The 20863-nt window shown below is 38.9% G+C and overlaps 2 protein-coding genes across 5 annotated transcripts in view; one reads left to right on the top strand and one right to left on the bottom strand.

Moving 5' to 3' along the window:
- The first annotated feature begins 618 nt into the window (after nucleotides 1-618).
- Nucleotides 619-19425, top strand: LOC146516628 (centrosomal protein of 95 kDa-like). Of its 3 annotated transcripts, none has more exons than XM_085164248.1 (21): nucleotides 619-818; nucleotides 1558-1686; nucleotides 2408-2515; nucleotides 2734-2844; nucleotides 3290-3410; nucleotides 4061-4179; nucleotides 4400-4605; nucleotides 5412-5472; nucleotides 5590-5657; nucleotides 5829-6046; nucleotides 6189-6318; nucleotides 6431-6548; nucleotides 6803-7008; nucleotides 7291-7386; nucleotides 7886-8036; nucleotides 10384-10553; nucleotides 10650-10724; nucleotides 11058-11210; nucleotides 11738-11884; nucleotides 11972-12043; nucleotides 12735-19425. In XM_085164248.1, exons 1-21 carry the CDS (start codon nucleotides 794-796, stop codon nucleotides 12909-12911), a joined length of 2661 nt encoding a protein of 886 aa, XP_085020374.1. In that variant the 5' UTR covers nucleotides 619-793; the 3' UTR covers nucleotides 12912-19425. The 3 variants fall into 3 exon arrangements, with proteins under 3 accessions (XP_085020374.1, XP_085020372.1, XP_085020373.1); XM_085164246.1 differs by having other exon boundaries at nucleotides 5590-5672; XM_085164247.1 differs by having other exon boundaries at nucleotides 620-818; nucleotides 5590-5672; nucleotides 6192-6318.
- The window catches only part of LOC146516627 (E3 ubiquitin-protein ligase SMURF2-like), a 62381-nt gene continuing 59329 nt past the window's right edge, over nucleotides 17812-20863 (bottom strand). For both annotated transcript variants that reach the window (XM_085164249.1, XM_085164250.1), the window contains exon 20: nucleotides 17812-20819. In XM_085164249.1, the coding sequence (XP_085020375.1) occupies nucleotides 20720-20819 (100 nt within the window). In that variant the 3' untranslated portion in view covers nucleotides 17812-20719. The remainder of the gene's footprint in view (nucleotides 20820-20863) is intronic.

Raw genomic sequence — 20863 nt, 5'->3', positions numbered from 1 at the left:
AGCAGCTCTAACCTGTTTATCTGTGTCAATATCTGCATCCTGTGGTGTATAACACTAGACAGGGACAACAGATTTTTAAGGTTATGTGAGCAGCAGCATTGCAGTTCAGTGTTCACTCTGTTACTTGAGTTTCTCCTGGGCATGTTTTTCCAGTGTAGAGAGCTTCATCCTCCCTCTGACGTAAGGAACAGCCAATGCTGTGGGGAGTGTGTTTCTTCTGCAACAATGTTTTGGTGGGTGGTATGTGTCAAAGTAATATCCACATGAATGCAGGAGTGCGATTGTGACTACTTTGTGATTGGGTGAATGATACTTGTGTTAGTGCTTTGAGTGCTCCATTGAGTAGAAAGCAGCTGAATAAGTCCATTTACTATTTACTTTTTTAGTGGTCTTCCACTTTTCCTCCTTTCTCCTAGCTATATGTTCAGCATCTTTTGTCTAAGATATCCACTACAGAAGGACGAGAACGATATCAGAAGGACACCTCAGTCCTTCTGATGTACTTACTTGTAATCTTACCCCTCGTGGTACTGTTGTTGTCATTGTCTATGGAGGTTGGAGTATTGGTACCAGTAGGGGGCGGTACGTACCAATCGAAAGGCACTTCCGGAAACAAAGAACGAGCTGATGTCCAATCAGAAGACTTTTCACTTTCAAACGATGGTTCCTTCTCCCAGTTACCGAAAACCACAACAAAACGGATCGTAGCGCTCGGTCCAGGCATTTACAGGACTCTCTTTTACAGCTAGTAGTTTTTTGTCAGCTCCATCTGCCTGCTGCAGACAGCTGTTTCATGGGAACCCAGGAGGGAGAGAGAGGTAAGGCAGAAGACCCTCCAACTCCGAGGAAAGCTAATGACACGTAACGCTGACTTAGAGCTAACGTTAGCACACGGTTAAAGTTGCGACTTCTCACTTGTCAGTAAGCCCAGCTGGTATAAGCGATTTATCCATATATTATAGAGAGAACTAGAGATGAAAACGTGGGCTCTGCTTTTGTTGTTTTCTTAAAATGTTCACGTTCGTGTTAGCAAACATTAGCAGTCTTAGCTAGCTACTTTTGAGTTGCCTTAGCCGGTGAAGTTGCGTAAAAACATAAAATATAACGAAACAGATGGCAGACAAATTTAGACAGTTTTTTGATTTCAGGACAAAACACGACTACTGATATTATTTATTTAAAACCTAATTTGTTCCCATCAAATCAACAGTTTTAGCCGGCGACTAGTGTAGATAGTAGGTAAAGCTACCCCCGCCCCGCTCTCAGACTTAAGTTTGCCGGGGGCGGTCATGATTGAGGCAAACGTAAAAGGCGTTGTGATAGAAGAACCACTTAATGTCATTAAAATGAGTTATACAGAAGTTAATCAAACTCTTCATGCTCGATAACCTCGATGTATTTTTTTAATTAAAGCGAGTTTTCCACTCGAAGTGAAAACTCGCTTACAAAAGGGCTCTGTTTTTGTAATTTCTTTAATACTCCATGATTACGTCAGAGAAATAAGTTCTCGAGTTGCTGTTATATGAATGAACGTGACTTCTCTTTTTTTGTCTACAGATTGGGTTGATGTGGCAAATGATCTTCTCAGCAAGTGTCACGTAAACCTGAGGCTCAAGAAACTTACGGACTGTAATGCAGATGTTTTCATTGCCCTGTATGAGAACATCCTGGGGGAGAAAGTTCCAGGTAAGAGGAAGTTACAGATCTGGCAGATGTCCGCTTGTACATTTTTTAAGCAAAAGTGTAAAAATGTCTCTGTTCATACCTTTGTAACTCAGTATCTTGAGATTTTGACATGTCTAATGTCTATAGATGGCGGAGCATGGGGTGCATTACTGTTGCAGGTAATCATGTAATCAAGTAGGGGGGCTACAGTCTTAAGATTGAAATTCCAGTTCCAGAGTTAACAGTACTGTGAGTTTTGACTATGGCATTAATCAAATTGACAATCTTTTAAACAATACTGACATTACAATTGTTTAACCAAAGTACTCACAGTATTTGAGAAAAACCTGGATTATCAAAAATTTAAAAAAAACCAATTCAAACAAATAAAAAAAAACTGGACTGCACTTGCCACAGGGAGTTAACTAAACTTTCATGGAAGGACAAAAGTAAAAGACAAGATGTGCTAAAAGGGAAATTAGTGAATTATTGCAAAACATATAATCCAGAACAATAATTATTTAACTTTCATTATATGTGGAAGCCAAAATTGTAATTCAAATTAAAATAAAATTATTGCACAGTCTAACTATGACTTTAGTTGGGAGATTAGTTTTGTAAGATTGCTTTCCAAGACCCTGTTTTCTTTATTGTTAAGTTGAATGTGAAAGTTGAGCATGTATGCACTCATTCATTCAGCATTTGGTTAATCAGATGTTTTGTTTGTTTTTTATATGTTTAGATTATATTGCAGTGCCATGTAGTCAAGAGGAAGATGTCCACAATGTCCAGTGTGTGATTGATTCTCTGTCCTTGGATTACCTTCAAATCAGCCTCTCACATATTACAGGTAAGAGAAAAAAAAAAAATTGTAAAAACAAGGAGTTAATAATATAGGTCTAAAATTTTGAATGTGCATGTCAGAGAAGTGCAAATATGAATCACTGTTTCACATCTGCATAACATTAACTTGAATGAACTTGAGATCATCATGAAATTCATTCAATTTGTACTGCATGGCAGATGTTGCAGAAACAAGACATTTAATGAGTATGAGTTTGTTTTCAGGAGAAAATGTTGTCAGAGGGGATAAAGAGTCGGTTAAGAACCTCTTGGAAATCTTTGATGGCCTCTTGGAATATCTGAACGAGGAGATAAATGACGGGTCGCCGAACAGTGGTAGGAAAATGAAATTGTTGCTTTTCCCTCATCTTTCCCTCATTTACTTTTACTTTGAAAGGCAATTAAAACTATATGATTTCAAATGTCTATAGTGTCACAGCTTAGTGTTTCTAAAGGACTTTTGTAGTGTTTTTATACATTATAAAATGCTTTTTGTTAGGAGGCATAAAGCTGCACTCCTGCCTCTCTTTGTTTGAGTAGAGTAGTTAAGTAGTAAAATTACAATCTGTCTTTTTTTAGTGTTTGTCAGACATTTATAACTGTGACTCTTTGAGGTTAACACTTTGACGTTTGGTGAGGGGGGGTTTCTGACTCTGTTGGGTATGAGTTTGTTTCTCTTTAAATTTCCATGAAACATGTTGTTATCACTACTTTTGCTCTCTTTTAAATTAGTGCCTTTTCTGTTTCTACCGCTGTCATTTGCAAAATTCATGTTTTTCAGAGGAGCAGAATGGCAGTCTCAGTGAGGATGCACACGGTGACATCAAAGATCCGCCTGGATGTGATGCTACAGAGCAGAAGGAGACAAAGCTGGAGGTGGCGTCCTTGTCATCGAGTGCAGAGTAAGCACAGACATGTTTTATAGACTTTACACAAGTCTCAGTACAATGTAAAAGAATATTACTGTTTGTTTTCTTCCCATGAACCAAAACACCACTGACAGACAGGTCTGATATTGATGACTCAGACCGCCATCATTCAGCTTTAGAGCACATCCTGCTCTACGCCCTGTTGACACAGCAGCCTTTTAACAGCAGTGTAAATAATAAAATGTTAATGGCTGTCATAATAGATGAAAGACATCAAAACATGTTTGAGTTTTTTTATGGTGCTGCTTGGACCACTGCTTTATTAATTCTCTTCAAAACTCTTAATATTCATGTTTTTTAAGAATAATAAGAAATGAACAAAAGTACTAATACAGCACGTGTCTGAGTCATTCTACACACCCGTTTAAAATTACTGGCAATCTTTTCTAAGCCTTGTATCTTAAAAATATAATTAACTGACATTTTAATGTCTAAGTTTAATTATTTCTAGACTTCTTGTGCTGCAGTTGAATTTAGTAGAAATTTGTCTTTATGGGTTGCCCACTGTAATCATCTGAGAAAGAGAGATACGCACGTGCTGTGAAGATTACAGAGGCGGCTTGTTAAAGTCAAAAAACTTGTCGTAATTAATCTGATACAGTCTGAATGTTCTCGTTATTCAGGTCTGCCGTCCAGTCCAGTAAACAGTCCATTCACTCCTGGAATGGTGAGGAGGTGGGGTCAGCCAGCGAGCTCATTGGGCTGGGCGTGTCTGCGCGCACATTCATAGATAAAAAAGAAGGTACGGCTTGCTTTGCCTCAATGACAGTGATTGTTTTGGGGATAATACTTTATTTCTTTGTGCATATAACAAAAAAATAATTTTCCACAGTTTCTTCAAATTCTTTTGTGTTTGATATTTTGGAAATGTATAAGAAGACATGGGCAGTTTGATGCTTTATTAAAAGTCCAGGTGAGCTACCTTTTAATCCAAGGACTGGCTGTCCCTCCCCCAATCTCAGATGCAGCAACCACCTCTGGTCCTGTGGACAATGATGAAGCTCCACAGACTGAACCGATATACTCAGCCATTGCACTGCAGCCACCAAACCAGTCCAACACTCCCCACACTCCCATTGTAGGCCCTCACTTACCCGATCAACTCCCCACAGCTGCTGGTGTCAAAGAACAGCACACAGAGGAGGAAGTCAGCCTCATCACTACAGAGGTATCCTTTAAATATAGTATGATAAGGTTGAAGTGTTTTCTGTCTGCTGTGAACTGCAGTTTAAAACAACATGCAAAGTTTTACAACTGGTGTGTTATGTTATTATTCTACACTTTTCCTATCATACACACACTTCCCACTTTGGTGACTCCAATTCAAATAAAGGAAGGATGAGCTTATGCTGACTTGGCTTCTCTGACAACATAAGTTACTCCAGTAATGCACTTCATTTTGACGTTCACATTTTCTGAATGTCTTCAACATTCACTTGCTGAACCTTTATATATATTTGTGTTTTGAGTATCTGTTGTAACAGAAAACAAGTTTATGGGGTACATTCAAAGGTCTGCAAGCAGAACTTGGTTATAAGATAATATCTGCTAAAAGATTAGCATTTTTCCAGCATGTTTCAAGTCTGTTTACATCTGTTCATCACTTAATGAGGAAGTCTCTGGAATCAGGAAGTGCCATGTTTACGCTGTTGTGATCTGTAAAACTATCTATGCTAACAGGTCCTGACGTGAGTCTGACCTTCTACAGCACAAAGTACACAGAAACAAGCACCAAGTTAATTTTCCCTTATCTTTCTTCTGAGTAGTTTTTTTGTACTTTGATTATCAGCCCTTATATTAGATTCTTAAAAGCCTGCTTAGGTTTCTGATTATTTTATAGAGTTGAGTTTTGAGTGCTGCAGATTATGTTTAGTGCTAAATCTAAGTCTTTGTAATGAATGTTAATGACTTCTGCTCAGTTTTGCCTAAAACTCTTTACGCTTTCTCCTTATTTTTTCACTCCTCTTTTCACAGACCTCAAAACTAGTGGCTGAAACTAATGGACTACAGTCTCCTACCCACTGCCAGTCCCCTGGTGAGTCAAAGCACACCACAGTCGATAAGGACACAATTTCAAGTGAATTGTGATGAAAGTCATGAAAACATGATTGGAGATTAAGTGAAGCATCACGTAGTTTTGTTTAATTTTCAGCTGTAAGTGAGAAATCTTCAACCAGCCAGCAGAGAGTTGAGACAGAAGTGGAGGAAGAGACGCTGGAGGTGAGAGTGCAAGCAGTAAGACTTCACTTATACCAATTTTACAGTTTTAATATACCATCTAATGGTAAATTGTAAACTTGTGTGCTAGATGTGGTGGTTAATTAGCATATACAGTAATACTCAGATACACCGTTTAAGTCAAATTGACGCTTTTCTTCTTTCTATTCTTAGCCGACTAACGGAGGTCCCAAGAGGGTTTTATTCCGAACACAACCAGATGTTCTTTTCCTCACTCTGCAAGATGGGACGACACCTGCCACCCCTTCTCCACCAGACACTGAAGAGGAAGATGAGGAGAATTTGAGTTGCACACGAAGATTAAAGGACAGAAGGATACACTGTAGAGAAAGAACTGCTCTCAAGGAAGACTTTGTAACTCACCCTGAGAGGTAAACCGAATAGAAGAAAGCTATGGGGAAAAAACAGAATCTATCACAGATTCAGATTGTTATGTGGAGGCAGTGTGGTGAATGTTATGTTTTTGATTTCCTAACTATCTTCTTTATGCTGTATATTATTGCCCTGGCCAAGCAGTAGCAGGACAGCACAAGAGGATTTTGAAGAGCCTCTGTCTTATAATCGAAAAAGGAACAAGCAGGCAGAACAAGAGTTGCATGAGATATCTGAAAACCTCTCCCATCGACTAGAAGAACTCGATCAGGTATGTTTGCATTTGGTTGACTGAAGTGATCAGCGAGTTCACAACTCAGTTGTGTCACTGTTCTCGAGTGAGTACTGGTTACGATATTTTAAGTCTTGTGTAATTAATGTAGATGCTTAAACGAGTTCTGGGGGAAACTGGAGAGTCCACCGAGGTCAGAGAGGAGGACAAGCAGTCGCACCACAGCGACAGCATCATGGAGCGTCGCAGGACTTCAAGACAGGACACAGGTGTGCACACATTTTTGAGCACAAACTTTGTTGTTGTTCTTTTCAATTTTGTCAGTAAACTACTAACAAATGCCACAACTTTTATTATTAATTTTTACCACATCACATTGCCTGGTTGGTGAAAAAAGGATTTCCAGTTGATTTTAAAAATCTTGTTGTAGGTCTTTATATTGTTCTTAGAAAATACTATCTTAACTATTCTGGATCTCATGCAAATTAATGAAATTGGTGAAATATACATTTAACTGTTTCAGGAGCACCTGATTTTGAGTCTACCCACCGAGCACGCTCCTTATCCCCTTCCCCTCCACGAGTCCGTCGTTCCCTGCAGGGACAGCTGGAGGATGTGATGGCAGAGGCTCTTAGCTTGGATGATGGGAGACAATCCAACCTCACAGCGTCTGATCGATCAAGGCGAGGAGAGCTACACCACAGACCATCTCACAGAAAACATGACAAGGTATTAACACAGTACTAGCGCACTAAATATTACAAGATAATCAATTAGATGCTAAACTGACTTTTAAGTGTAGTTAAAGGACAATAATGATCAAGTTTAGTCATGAACGTTTTTGCAACTGAAAAAAAGGTCATATTTGGCAAATATGCTGTGCAAATTTAAAGATGCCATACGCAAATGTGAGCAATATTTTAAGCAAAGAAAATATACAACCAGAAACGGTGAAGTTGCTTGATTACTTTCATATGCTTTGAAAATAAAATGATTATTTCTCTTTTTCAGTATCTGGAGAACGAAGCGTACGAGGAGGAGCTAAAAAGATATGAAGAAAAAGAACGTAAAGAGTTAGATAAGGCTCGCATCAAAGCTCGGGAAGCTGTAAGTTATAAATCCACGGTTTTCTGTTAAAGATTATTTAATTATTAAAAAGGTAAAACCTACCCTGGGTCCAAATTAATTAAAAAAAAAAAAAAAAAAGATGGTATATTCTAAAAAATAGGTACACCTTTGAGATAACATAAATAGAAAAAAAATCTCTAATGTATGCGGAGGGAAAGCATATTGGTTCACAGAGAATACAAAGTTGAATCTGTTTAAACAAAAATCAGTGAGTACAGTAAATGTTTTGGGATGCATTCAAAGAAAATTTCCAAATAAGTAAATGGGAAAAAAATGACTAGAAAAATAAAAACTGCCCTTAATTTTAGGCGTATTTTACTTAAGACTTTTATAAACATGAACAACAAGATTTCCCTTTTAAAGCAATATGTCAAAATGTTAAAGAAGCAGTTATATTAATCTCTGTGAATCCTTCTGTTTAGTTGTGAGCGTAGAGTCGTTTGTTCTAGTTTACTAAACTGGGACTGTGTGTGTGCAGGAGCAAGAATACAGAGAGGCCATACTAAAGGATGTTTCGCCAGACCCCAGACCCTCACCAGCTAAACTGAAAGCTCAGCATAAATCACAGCGTACTGCACAAACCACAGCAGGACAGAGACGACTGGAGACTCCCAGGAAAGCTCCATCAAGTAAGTTTAGACTTTACTTTATTTACCACATTGACCAACTTTTGGGATAAATAATGTACATCTTATCTTTTAAGGCAGAGCCTGTGTTTATTAAACATGTCTCGTAGTCAGTGTTGCTTGGACTGATGTGTATATGGTACACTGCGGCATTATAACATTACATTTTTCTCTAAACACTGAAATTGAAGTTGGTGTTAAAAATGAGTTTCCTCCACACAGTGGCATATTGACATACTTTACTGTTTTTATTATTACCAAAGTAAATGTTAGTCATGGATGAAACAACAACAAAGCAGAATTACATTTAAACAATGATCCACATCCCTCATATATGTTATCACTGTGGGTGAGGCTGAGGATTTGGAAACTGTTCTGTTTGGCTGTGATCACTCAGCTTTAGCATTAACCAGTGTTTGGGTTTTATGAATGTTCGTATTTCTGGCTTCGGGCTGGCTGGCCCTCTGATAATCACAGAAATAGCACTTCTGGTAGATTCAGAGGTAAGGACACCAAGTGTGTTTGCTGCTGCAGCACTTTCTGTTGGACATTAGGCGAGTCTTCATCAGCTGAATGGACTCCTCATCTACTGTGTAATGTGGAACTTTTCTGAAATGCATCAGAAAAAAGAGCTGAGAAACAAAACGACTGACTGTAAGAAGCATGACTACAGATGGTGAAACACAGGAGAGGGTGGAGTGGAGGATGGAGTTCAGAGTACTTGAGTGTAGTTGAATGATGTAAAGCAAAGCTTAGAAAGAGTTTTCTACTTAAATCTTGTTGCTGAATGTGATCACTGCTTACTTCATTCTCTGGCAGATTTACTTGAAGGTATTTAAACTAATGTCAGGCTTTAAATGGTTGAAGATATGGAACGTTTGGCAAATCGATTTTAGATTGAGAAGAAACAAGATTTTTTTTAAAAATGGCGAAGGAAAAAGTGTTTTGGTGATAGGTCTAAATTCAGAAGATTTGGGCATGCTGAAGCAATGATTCTCTTTTGGTGAGTGTTCTTGTTTGTGTGTTTGTTGTTTCCGTTTGTCAGTGGATTGCTTCTTGATGCTAAGAATGAAGATGAAGAGACTAGCCTGAAACATTTGTGGACATGATTTACCAATAAATTGACAAAGATATTACAACACCTCTGTATCTTCCACACTGCAAATATCACATGTTATGCATGACTATTACACAGGTTTGGCTGTGTAAATCATTCATAGCGATGCACAGAGAATCCAAATTAGATGGAAGTAGATTATTCACCAACGCCCATGTGCATCTGAACTGACCTGACGGTTGGTCCCTTACTTCCTTGTCGCCATGGCAACAGTACCAACCAAAAACACATACTTTAAGACAGACCGGGTCATAATGTATTATTGTTACACTCAAACATTGCAACTATTCTTTCTGTATTTGCTTTTGTTGTGTGGAAGTGAACCTCTGTTATTGTCTGTCTTTCTTTAACACTCTACCCCCGACTTTGCTAGAAAAAGTAATGAGGTCAAGGAAAACAATGCTTTAGGAAATATCCTATATCCTGTGATCCTCGGATAATGACTGCACACTCATACCAGATTTCAATTCGCTGATAAATAACATTTACATAATTTGCACCACTTTTAAACAGAGAGTTAGTTTAATTTTGCGTGAGAGTTGTTCTGTAGTCTTGTATTCTTAGTTTAACCTTTAAAACTGTGGTTTTGAGTTTTTCTTTAATCTAGTTTCCTTACTGGGTTCCTTGGGGATGGTTCAACTAGTATCTCTTTTTGAGCCACAGGTTTCTATCTGAGATTCAAAAAGAGAGAGAATCATCAGCTGCATTTCCTGTAATTTGTGGTAGTTTTTCCAGACAAAAATATTGAGTATCTTGTGACTTTGTGGTGGCTGAAGTTTCCACCCCTTGAGCGTGTAGGCAGATGATGTTGAAACCTGATGATGTCCCTCTGAAGAGCTACTCACTATGTCTAACTTTAGAAACATGTCTCTGTTGACAGTATTGAAGACTGAAGAAAAGATGAAAAGTGTCCGGATATAGGACAAGTAATGACATTCTTGTAAAGCCCCACATAAAAAGGCACACACACCAGGTCCCCTGCTTTGATGTTGGCTTCCCTGTTGAGCTGATGTTTGAGTTGTAAACAGAAAAAGACTTAATCCAATTAGACACGTTTCTGGTTAATCTGCTTTGGAATGGGTATAACTTTTATTCTTATTGTAGTAAATGCCATCCGTGGAGTCTTATAAATGAGACAGACATGTTGAATGGAGGATTAGTACGTACGTTAGTTGTTAGTTTGTCATAAACAATAAATAAATGTTCTTCTCTGTGCTTCATGTGTCTCTACAGTGAGAATAATGGAGAATGAGCTTCTCCCGGTGCTCCGGGACGAGTTGCCTCACCTTCACATCTCACCTCACGCCCTGGGTCGAATGTGGCAGCAGCAAATGCAGCAGGTGGACAGACTCCACGTAATGTCGTCCAATCACAGTCGGCATCGCAGCAAACTCTCCAGAGAGGTAGGACAGTGGTCATTACATGTCTGGTGCATTTTTTACCTGTACTAGATCATCTGATGAATGGCCTCATTAATAAATATGTAATTAAACTTCCAGTTGGAGCAAGCTCAGAGGAAACATGATCTGCTGGCTGAGCTCGTTCATAAAGGACAGGACCACAGCAGGCGCCTGGTGAGCTTTAACATATCAGACAGTTACACTACAGTCCACTGCTGTCCCTTTTCCAAAACTAAACCCGGTCCTACATATTTCGACCAAACATCGTCTGGCGCAGGTGCCAAAAACCTGGCAACACTGAGTAAAAATCATTTCTCAAACCTTTCAACATGAAAGACACAAAAGTCAAGCTGGCTCTGCAATGGCGTCCTGTTGCTGTGCAAAAAAAAAAGTGCAGGACACAGGCTCTACCTAAAACGACGAAATGCTGTCGTGTCGACAGCATTTCTCTAACTGACCTTTCGATCATTTAGAGAGACTTCTCTAACTGACCTTTCAATCATTTAGAGAGACTTCAAAGAGCGAATCCAGCAGCAGAAGTCGACCCAGAACAGGCTGAGGGACCAGAGACAGCAGATAGCTCGAGCCAAGAAGTACCACAGCGACTATCATGTTCAGCACCGAGCCCGCCTCATGAGGGCTCGCACCAAGGAGGAGAGGGTGGGTACTGAAGGGACAGTTTAGGACTAAAGACAAGTAATTATTTACTCATAATCATGATGTTCCTCTTTGTTTTAAAAATGTGCATGCTGGTGCCTGATGTGATATTAACAAACTCACCGTATATCATAAAGATATTTTATTGCTGTAAAGGTAGAAATGTATCCAGTGATCTCAATAACAAGCTGAAACATTAAATGCTGGATGTATTTGACGGCTTCTACTTTCTACAGTAGACTTAATATCGTACCTACCATTGTACCCTCATCCATGTCCTCTGAGTCCAGACTGTTTCTGACTCTAAGCAATAAAGTTTGACATCAAATACTGGTGTGGGTGTTTGAAAGGAGCAGTACAGGAAATATGAGCCACCAGCTTATTTTCCCATTTTCAGCAGCTCCCTGTAAATAGATAAATATGAAAATGAAAAACCTTTTACAACAGATATTTATAGTTACTGGACTGCTGTAGATTATTTATTATTTATCAAGTAGACTTCAGTAAAGTGTGTCTGTGTGTGTTTGCAGATGTTTCGGCAGCTATTCGACGAGGGTTTGGAGATACAGAAGAATCGGCTGAGAGAGCAGAGAGCTTATGCCAGGGAGCAGCGACTGGAACAGCAGAGACGACACGAGGATCAGATCAAGTCCATGGAGAACTATTATAAAGATCAGGTAAGATGCAGCTTTCTGCCATTTCAAAATAAAGGCGACGACACACCCATTCCAGGTGAAGTCGGTGACGTGCTGTCTCTCTTTCAGTTTTCACTGCTAGCTGAAAAACTTGCACAAGAGCGGCAGGACATCCAGGTTCGGAAAAAAGCTCAAGAAAAGGTAAATTATATACTCGTTACTGCTGCTTATTGTTAATTTAAATATTTGTTCGAAAGTAGGAAAATTAAATGTTCAAATTGCACCTGATCCCGTCAAAACGCATTAAAGAAATCAATGTAATTTGCTATACGGTCCAGCAGAGGGCACCCTTTAAACTCACCTTCATGCTCTGCAGGTAGAGAATGCAGTACGCAGCGATCGTCCAGAAATCCAAACAAATAGTTGTCAAAACCAGGCAGCAGCATCAACTGTACATTTTTTTTAATTTTATTTTTTTTTGTACTCCCAGTTTCTCACAACCATAAAAAGCATTTATATAAAAGGAAATGCAGCGATTTGAAATTATTTGTGGTAGAAGTTTTTCAGGATGAAGACAGAGCTGGGTCCCAGCTGTAGGACATCCAAGAGGGAATTGTATAAACTTTGTAGAGTTTTTATGTGATTTCATGTGAATCCACAGATTTTCCTGTGCATGGTATGCAGCATATCAAAACTAAATATATTACATTGAATTTTCCCAGTCCACTCTTAGAGATCCTCATAAACCACAGTGCTTTACTGTTGCACTGTAGTCATGGAAACCGCAGGACAAACAACATACACACAGTTTATATGCCAGAAAACACAAATGATAAATCATTTAAATAATTTAAAGATTTACAGTTTATTTTTTTATTTTTTTTCCCCGCAGGCACTGCTGAAGATGAAGCGAGAGCTGCGTTCCAGGATGGAGCGTGAAATCGGCGAATTGCAAAGAATCATAATCCAGAACGACGAGGACGACTACTTCCAGGAGCTGGAGATCGAGAGGCTGCGTAATCGGGTTCGGATGGCCTCCTTCCAGTACAACACTAGCTATCTGCACTGACCAAGGAAGACTCGGTCTGACTGGTTTGAATCAAAGGACTTTCTGCCATTCACAGCCAACGGTACGAGAACCCGACGAACAGTATGATCTACTAAGGCGTCCTCCTTCAGAGCTTTGCACAGGAAAAGGATATTCTCTTTGTAAGAACTTGTTCACGTGCTGATTATTGATTACTGATGAACTGAACACACTCTGTCTAAATGTAGCTATTGGCTAGTTTGGCTAGCTCTTCCTCTCTCACCTCAGCTGCTGATCTTAAAAAGACACCTTGGACCTTTTCTGGGTGGATTTTTGGTACTTGATAACTAAGAATGTTTTAACTCCTTCACTGTGCAGTCTTTGTGTTGTTAATGTAGCAAAAAAACCTAGCAATGTTCTTCCTCTTGCCAAATAAGGACCACAGATGCAAAGTTAAGTATGAACGTCACAGACTGACGACTTAACATTTTTCCTTTTATGTGCAACATCTTCCTTAATATTTTAACCATGCCAGTGGATTATTTATTTTTTAACTTTAATGTTTGGATTTTAATTAACCTGGTTTGCTTTCTCATCACCGGGGTAGCGATAATCAGTCTTTAATGATCCCTTATTTTCCTCACCTCCATTGTGATTGTTTTTTTTGTTGTTGTTTTTTTAACCTCAGCTGAACTTGAAAGCTTTGGACTGATGCACAAAGGTTTCCTCCATTAAAAACACCGTCTACTGACACTGTATCGTTTCTATGAGCACACACACAACGACTGTCAGCACCTATTAAATGTGTGAGCGTGACTTGAATGATACATAGATGCCTAATACAGTCAACTGAATGATCATAAACATACTGTGAAGGATGAAAGTTGCTGTTTTAAATCTGAGGTAAGATTTTTGTTTTTTGTTAAAGTGAAGAGGAGACTGTGGCTCAGGACGTAGACTAGGTCATATAGTAATTGTCAGCAGTTCAAGTCATCCAGGGGCAACCTCTAGACTTCAATCCCCATGTTAAGATGGACGGCATTAGAGCATTAACCTCTTGAAAGCCTACCTTGATGATCTTTTCTAAAATGAATGGTTTCTGTCGTGTTTCAGGCCTGTTACATGACTGGATGTGCATCAGAAGTTAGTGGGGGTGGTCTCTGCCTATGTAGCTATTCTTGGAAAACTATGATGACCACTAAAATAGCTTCCAAACTCTGACTTTATTGATACATGCTGAGGTTAATTGTTTGATCTCTGGGTAGTTTCCCCCTTCATAACAACTCTGAGTGAGGTGGTGTGTTTTTAAATAACTCATCCACCTGCGTAATTCGGTTAGGGGTGTTGGCACATTAACTGTCAGGTGTACTAGGCTCCATCGACGTTTGTGAGATTGATCAGCAAAAGCATTTAAAATCTCTGAGTGCTCTGTGGGAGTGGGCAAGTGCCATTAAACTACCAGTCCATTTACCATGGCATGCAGAGGAAAACTGGGTAATTTTTAAACATCTTTGCCTAAATGGTGACAAGTTTAAGCTTTTTACATGTCATCTGTATCCAGTTACCCTATCTAGAGGCCTTTGGATATATTATCTCCTTCCTGTCTGCCCTTAGTTTGCATAATGATTTCCAGTCATTATGCAAACTATTCTGGGTTAACTTGAAAAGTTTTTTTTTTTTTTTTTTTAAAAAGGCATTGCCACTGATGGGTAACCAGGCAGCAGTCAAACTGAAATCACCTTTGACAGGGAAACTTGCTACTAATGCACACTGCTTGTAGCCATTGCCAGATTTGGCTTTTTAAACTGAAGAAGAGGGAAGTAAGTTAATTTTTTTTTTACTTACTGAGTAGTCTGGGAACCAATCAGACCATTCAGACCACCGGATGTAGCAGAGGCTGAAAGGTTAATCAGTAAGCAAGGAAATGAGATCAGAAGATGTTGAAAATGAAACAGCACAAACTTTCTTCAGCGGGATCTTCTGATCTGTTACAACCATTTGTTCAACTGTAATCAGAGTTTGTTTGTGGAAGCAAACCCGAACACTGAAAGTCCACAGGGGCCTAACAAGGAATACAATCAAGTGAGTTTTATACATGAACCAGCTTAACATCAGCCGATACTCCCCTCTGGTACTTGTTGGTGACACTTCTTTGCTCCGTCCATTTTCTGACTCTTTCCCACTAGGAATAGTGGGAAACACTAGGAATAACCATCGTCTTTGTCATCGTCATCGTCCGACAGGTTGGCCCACTTACAGTGGCTCTCACAGAAGCATCAGTCCTGGTAAGTGACCAGCTTCAGTCCTTTGACTTCTTTCCTTACTGTACACAGCTGCATTCCTGGCATGACTCGAACAGCTGCAGGATGCACTCTTCATCCACGATGATCTCTGACAGGCTGAAGGGAGCAAAAAAAATGCAGCAGTTAATTATAGGAGGACGCTGATGTTTTTAAAGAGTATGAAAATGTGAGGTGATGCAGTGATACGAAGAACAAACACAAGTTTTGCTGAAAATGAACAAAAGCCTGATTTTTGAGCTGAGGTATCACAGCTGAGGTACCTTCCCATGTCCACCAGGTGGTGTCCATCTCCCACCCATAATGAGGTGCTGAATTCTTTGTTTACATCTTCTTGATCTATTCTAGATTTATTTTACATGTGTGAGCACTTTTACTGAAATAATCTGCTATTTTTTTTTTCAAGTTTTTTAGCTTTGGTAAGTGAAACTCACCTCCATTTTCTTTATTTTTGCCTGCGTCTTTTATCCTCAGCTCCTGAGAATAGACAAGCAGCAGGTCAGCAGAAAAGCTTAGACAGCAGCTGGATTTATATCCAATACTTCATATTCAGCTGTATCACAAAATTAATTAAAACCGGATTCAAATTCAGCAACAAAAATAAAATTCAAGGTGCAGAGTAACAATTTTTAAAGAATACGGACTTAAAAAAATCCAGTTATTTTAACATGTAAACACACACAGCTGCAGTTGACTGTGCTTGAAAAAAAACCACACTTTCTTTTAAAAGGAGGTTTTATGTAGCAGCTGTGTTTCAACTAAAGTTAAACTTGCTTTGAAATGATCTTAATTAACTGACTGCCTTTTTAAATTCATTTGAAGCTCAGTTTGCTTGCTTTGTCTCAATATGTGAATGTTTATCTGCTAGTAATACTGGCACTACATTAATAACCACAAATAATGTCAAAATTCACACGCAGAACTTCTTACTAGGATTCAGCTGAAGAGCTTTTTTACAAGCTTAGCCTGTTTAGACTTGCTGTTTGACTTGCTGACACGGTCTGACTACAGTCATAACACAAAGCAGCGCATTTACATAAACACAAACAGCAGGAAGAAACACAAAAGGAAAGCACTAATGTCTGGTCTCTACATCATGGCTGCAAGCAGCTTTATGCTATTTTCCTTTGCAACCTTTATAATGCAAATAGTGACACAAACGTAATTACTGAATTGAGTACAGTAACGCATCACATTACTGGGTTACTGATTATAGTAATGCGTTACTTTATTTGGTGGTTTATAACATGTTATGCCCAACAGTGCGTGAATGAAAGAAAACATAATAATATGTTGTTGTTTTACAGGCACGGTGTTCACAAATTCACTGTTAGACGTCAGTAGATCGCAGCTGCAGTCATGTTATGAGTTATGTTTTTCTATTAGCTCAACCTTTATTACGTTTTTCTTTCTTTCTTTTTTAACTCGTTGTGTAAAGATACCCGCTTGACCTGCCTGTCGAGGAGAAAGCAGGCGACTTCAGCATCACTTTTTTTTATTCTTAGCTCTTCGCAACTCCTTCCATTGTGCAGACACAAATTAAAATTTGCCTCTACTACACGGGAAGCTTTCCCTTCCTCCTGTGTGCTGCATTTGTGGGCGGTCTCTGTATTCAAGGTGGCTTCTACAGAACTGGTCCTGTGTGTTTTTCAAGGAATTAATTATATGTTTATGAGAACGCATCGATTTACTGGAAGACGCAGTTACACAGTAATATGTGTATTTATCAGTTCAATGATTTTCCGCCATTGAAGCAGGATTTCCACCAATTGGAGGGAAGTGCACGTGCATCTGCGTCTGCTGAACAGCCAACAGGAAATCAGTCCCTCTGAAATAGGCACCTGATTGGCTAAAACCTTTCCTAGCCCAGTATGCGGAAATGTTCGATAGTGTTTGTTTTTTTGGTTAAAGGTACCCGAACCCAAACGGTTAATGCCAGCTGACGGTAAAAATAAAAACTAAAAGCCTACCCCACCTGTAGAGCATTGATCGGATCAGTAGTTTACTGTGCAACCCCTCATTTCTTTTATTTACGAAATTTCCTCAGAGATAAAGAAAGTATTCCGATTCTGCTTTTCTTTTCTTTTTTTTTGAAAGCAGAAAATATTTGCAGCAAAAATAGTTTGTGCAATTCTGAGCTCGAAAGTCAATATTTGGTACGAAGGTACAGCCTTCAGGAAGTAATCTTTAGTAATAATTCTCCGGGATTCTTAAAGTACATTCAAAATTCTTATTTGTTTTTGCCTTTTGTTGTCTTTGTGAGGTAACTTTTAGGCCCAGCACTTCTTTTGTCCTCCATTTGTCAAATTTATTTATAAAAATAAATTAGAATAAAATTAACTCTTTGGGAATCGTATTTAATGCCTGTCAGATTGTGCACTTTGCCTTTTTGTTGCTTCGTTTAAAATTTGAAAGACAATATGAAGAAACGACAGACCAATGTTCTCTAAGATAATTTTCAACACTGCATCAAATATGTAGATTTTCTGAAGGCCCTACCTGTGTCACCCCCTGTACGTATTCACTTAAGTCCTACTTAATAAGCAGGTTATTACATGACCAGAAAAACCATCACTCAAAAAAAAAAAAAAAAAAAAAAATACAGCTACAACAATAGATAAAAACCACAGTAACAGCCATAATTCTATAAAACATAATGCTGTTAGGTCCAAACAGCACAGTTTTATTGCTCAGCTTTCTGCAAGGGTACAAGAAGTTTATAACTTTGCTTCTTTATTGTCTTTATGTACAGGTGTCAGTTACAAACTCACAGAGCAGCTGATGTTAAAAACTATGCAAACATATACTGTAATAATAAATACAAAAACAGGATTCAAAAGGAAACATGGTGCATTAAAAAAAAAGTTTTCTTTTTTTGTACTGAATTCCACCAAAAATCATTAACTCGCTCACACACACACAGGAATTAAAGGGGAGAGGAGTCTGCCGAACACTAACTTGTTGTGGTTTTTAACCAGTTGATTTTTTTAAGTGCACAATATCAACCAGAATCAGATTTAAGTTTGCACTTTTATATATCGCAGATGTTGCTCCAGAAGGTTAACAATCATCTGTAAAACTGTTCAGACTGTCTGATTAATTTGGCTGCTTAACAGGAGGGAGAGAGCATTTTTCCCCTCATCTGGAAGCACTCAGCCCCGACAGCTTTTGTACGGAAGACCAAACCGTCCGGAAAAAGCAAAGACGGCAACAAAGACCAGATGCGGACTTTGTGCACTGAACAAACATACTTGTGAGTCTATATATGTCATCTACATAAAGAAAAATATTTAGTCCAATAACTATTTGGTAAATAGAAGGAAGTGTTGGATTATAACTTGGAGTCCAAGTATGCATAATGTGTGCAAAAAACAAAAAAAACCCATAAACTTGTAATGCATTTTTCCAGTAAAATTATCAAAGATAAAAATCAATGAATATATCTGTAACTAGACAAAGACCACAATTTCAATGTACTCACTTTTATTTGTTTTGTCTCGTGATGAACAAAAATAGAAATAATTATTAAAAAAAAAAAAAAAGTTTACGATGCGAGGGGTGTCTGCTAATAAACCACCAATGGCTGCAAGTAAATGCAGATTACATATAACAACAACAATAAAATTAAAAAAAAATAAAGAACATTTATTAGATTCTTTCCAAGTCAAAAAGTTTGCTAATAGGAAAATTTATGCAAATAAATAGCCTTTAATCTCAAGCATCCGTTCATGCAGTGTGTGGTTTTTGTTTGCCTGTTTTCTTTTTGGATGGATGGAGGCTTTGCTGACGGAGATGCTTCTCGCTGTTGCCTCTCTAGTATTTCAGTGACTTTTCATTTTGGTTAAACATTTTCACCATGTAGCACCCAGGAGCTCAGCAGCAGTCAAACTCCAGCATTTGCAGCTCTTAAGATATCAGGACACCCAACAGCACAGAAACAAAAAACAGAAAAACAATGAATGTCGCCAAACCGATCGCTCCTGTACGTGTGAAATCACACCGCTGTCTGTGCTACCAGACCTCCAGAGCAGCAACTGTGGTCTCCTGTGACAACGTATGTTTGTTAAGAAGTGACGGTGAAAGACCACAAGAAAACGTCACTTTAAACTGCTAGGTTTACACTAATAAAGGTTTAAAGAAAGGGCCCCGTATACAGTTGTATCCCCTCCTCACATACTAGCCTAATGTAAAAATTAAAAAAAAAAAAATTAAAAAATAAAGGACAACTTCACCTGAGAATGCAAAGAGGTCTGTGACAGACATCAACATGCTTGCATTTAAACTGAACAGAAAGAACAAGCAACAATATACAAAATAGCTATGTATTTGTACATATATACTTAAAAATTACAGGTGTATAAGATACTTTTTACTCTGACTATTTCAAATGTAGTTGTATAGCAAATGAAACGCGATATATTTCAATCTAATGTGAAGAAAGCACTCCTGCCATTACCGCTCAGTTTGTAAAGTGCTCTAAAGTGACGCGAGAACGAGAGAGAGAGAGAGAGAGGAATACTTCTGCCTGTTTAAACTGATGATGTGACCGACAACGAGCAACTGCCCTCAACAGCTTTTCGCCGAGCCTCATCCCGTGGACAGATGTGCTCTTTTCACATATGCTTTGACATTAAGTAGGCTGAGGCAAGCTTGTCCAGACAGAAAAAAACAGAAGAAAGAAATAGGCATGCTGCTGGAGACAAACGTGTGAACGAGAGCAGGGAGAAAAAGAAAGGTGAACCGGAGATGAAGGGCGACTGCGACATGGCTACTTTTCCTTGTACACATGCAGAAACACACAGACAAGCATCATTACACGACTGCAGCGATTTACGGAGAAAACATGATTGAGAATCCTTCACTGCCAGAGTTCGACCCTCGAAAACGCCACGAAACACGAGGACCAACGCCCGAATCATCTGTGACAAGTTCCACTTCAAAATGACACGAAATGACCTAACAGGTACAAAATTACTGCTGGTGTGAAAAATCAAACTAATTGCGGCCCACAGATGATCTTTTCTGACTCTACTAACTGCCTAAATTATGACCTTTAGCATTTTGAAATGAAACCCTATCGATATCGAAGCAGGACATCGAGGTAGGATGAAGTCGTGGCACTCCTACGAGATCAGGAGCACCAGCTCCACGAGGATCGGAAGATGTTATATATGCTAAGGTTAAGATGGCTACTATGGTTAAAAAAAAAAAGTATATGGCTACCTGCAGTATTAAAGATTCAGTAGCATGACATGCATCAGTCAGTAAAAACAGCAAAACAAAGAAACAAAGAATAATGGTTGCTAAATGTATGGGGGGAATTTTCTAAGATGCTGACGATGACAGAGGGAGGACTCTATAGCAGCTGTTCAAACGCATCGATAAGGGAAGAGTGTGGACCGTGGTGGTGAGAGAAGAGGAAGACTGTAGGCTGGACACGCGCATCAGGCTCTGAGCGAACCTGTTGGCGCGTCACAGTGTCAGAAATAGTCACTATAGTCCTGCACAGTTACACTCGTTCATACACAAAGACACTCTACAAGATGGCTCTCATTCCACTGCGAAGCCACACGTCTCCTCGATTGCCGTCAGTAGCTTGTCGTACAGTTTATCATAGCTCTCATAGGGCGGAATGTCGATCCGGTTAAAGCTGGAGAAAGAGGAAAACAAAAGAGGATTTTGACATGTGCTATG

Source organism: Neolamprologus multifasciatus, chromosome 6 (assembly GCF_963576455.1).
Source record: "Neolamprologus multifasciatus chromosome 6, fNeoMul1.2, whole genome shotgun sequence".
In the NCBI taxonomy this organism is placed as follows: Eukaryota; Metazoa; Chordata; class Actinopteri; order Cichliformes; family Cichlidae; genus Neolamprologus; species Neolamprologus multifasciatus.
This window is presented reverse-complemented; position numbering and strand designations above follow the sequence as displayed.

What these genes read in the sequence shown, in the direction of transcription:
- LOC146516628 (XM_085164246.1), top strand. Translation starts at nt 794, where the DNA reads ATGGGAACCCAGGAGGGAGAGAGAG. An exon ending in TCAGCCTCATCACTACAGAG is followed by an intron (nt 4,606 to 5,411) that starts GTATCCTTTAAA and finishes CTCTTTTCACAG; the next exon opens with ACCTCAAAACTAGTGGCTGA. An exon ending in AGAACTATTATAAAGATCAG is followed by an intron (nt 11,885 to 11,971) that starts GTAAGATGCAGC and finishes TCTCTCTTTCAG; the next exon opens with TTTTCACTGCTAGCTGAAAA.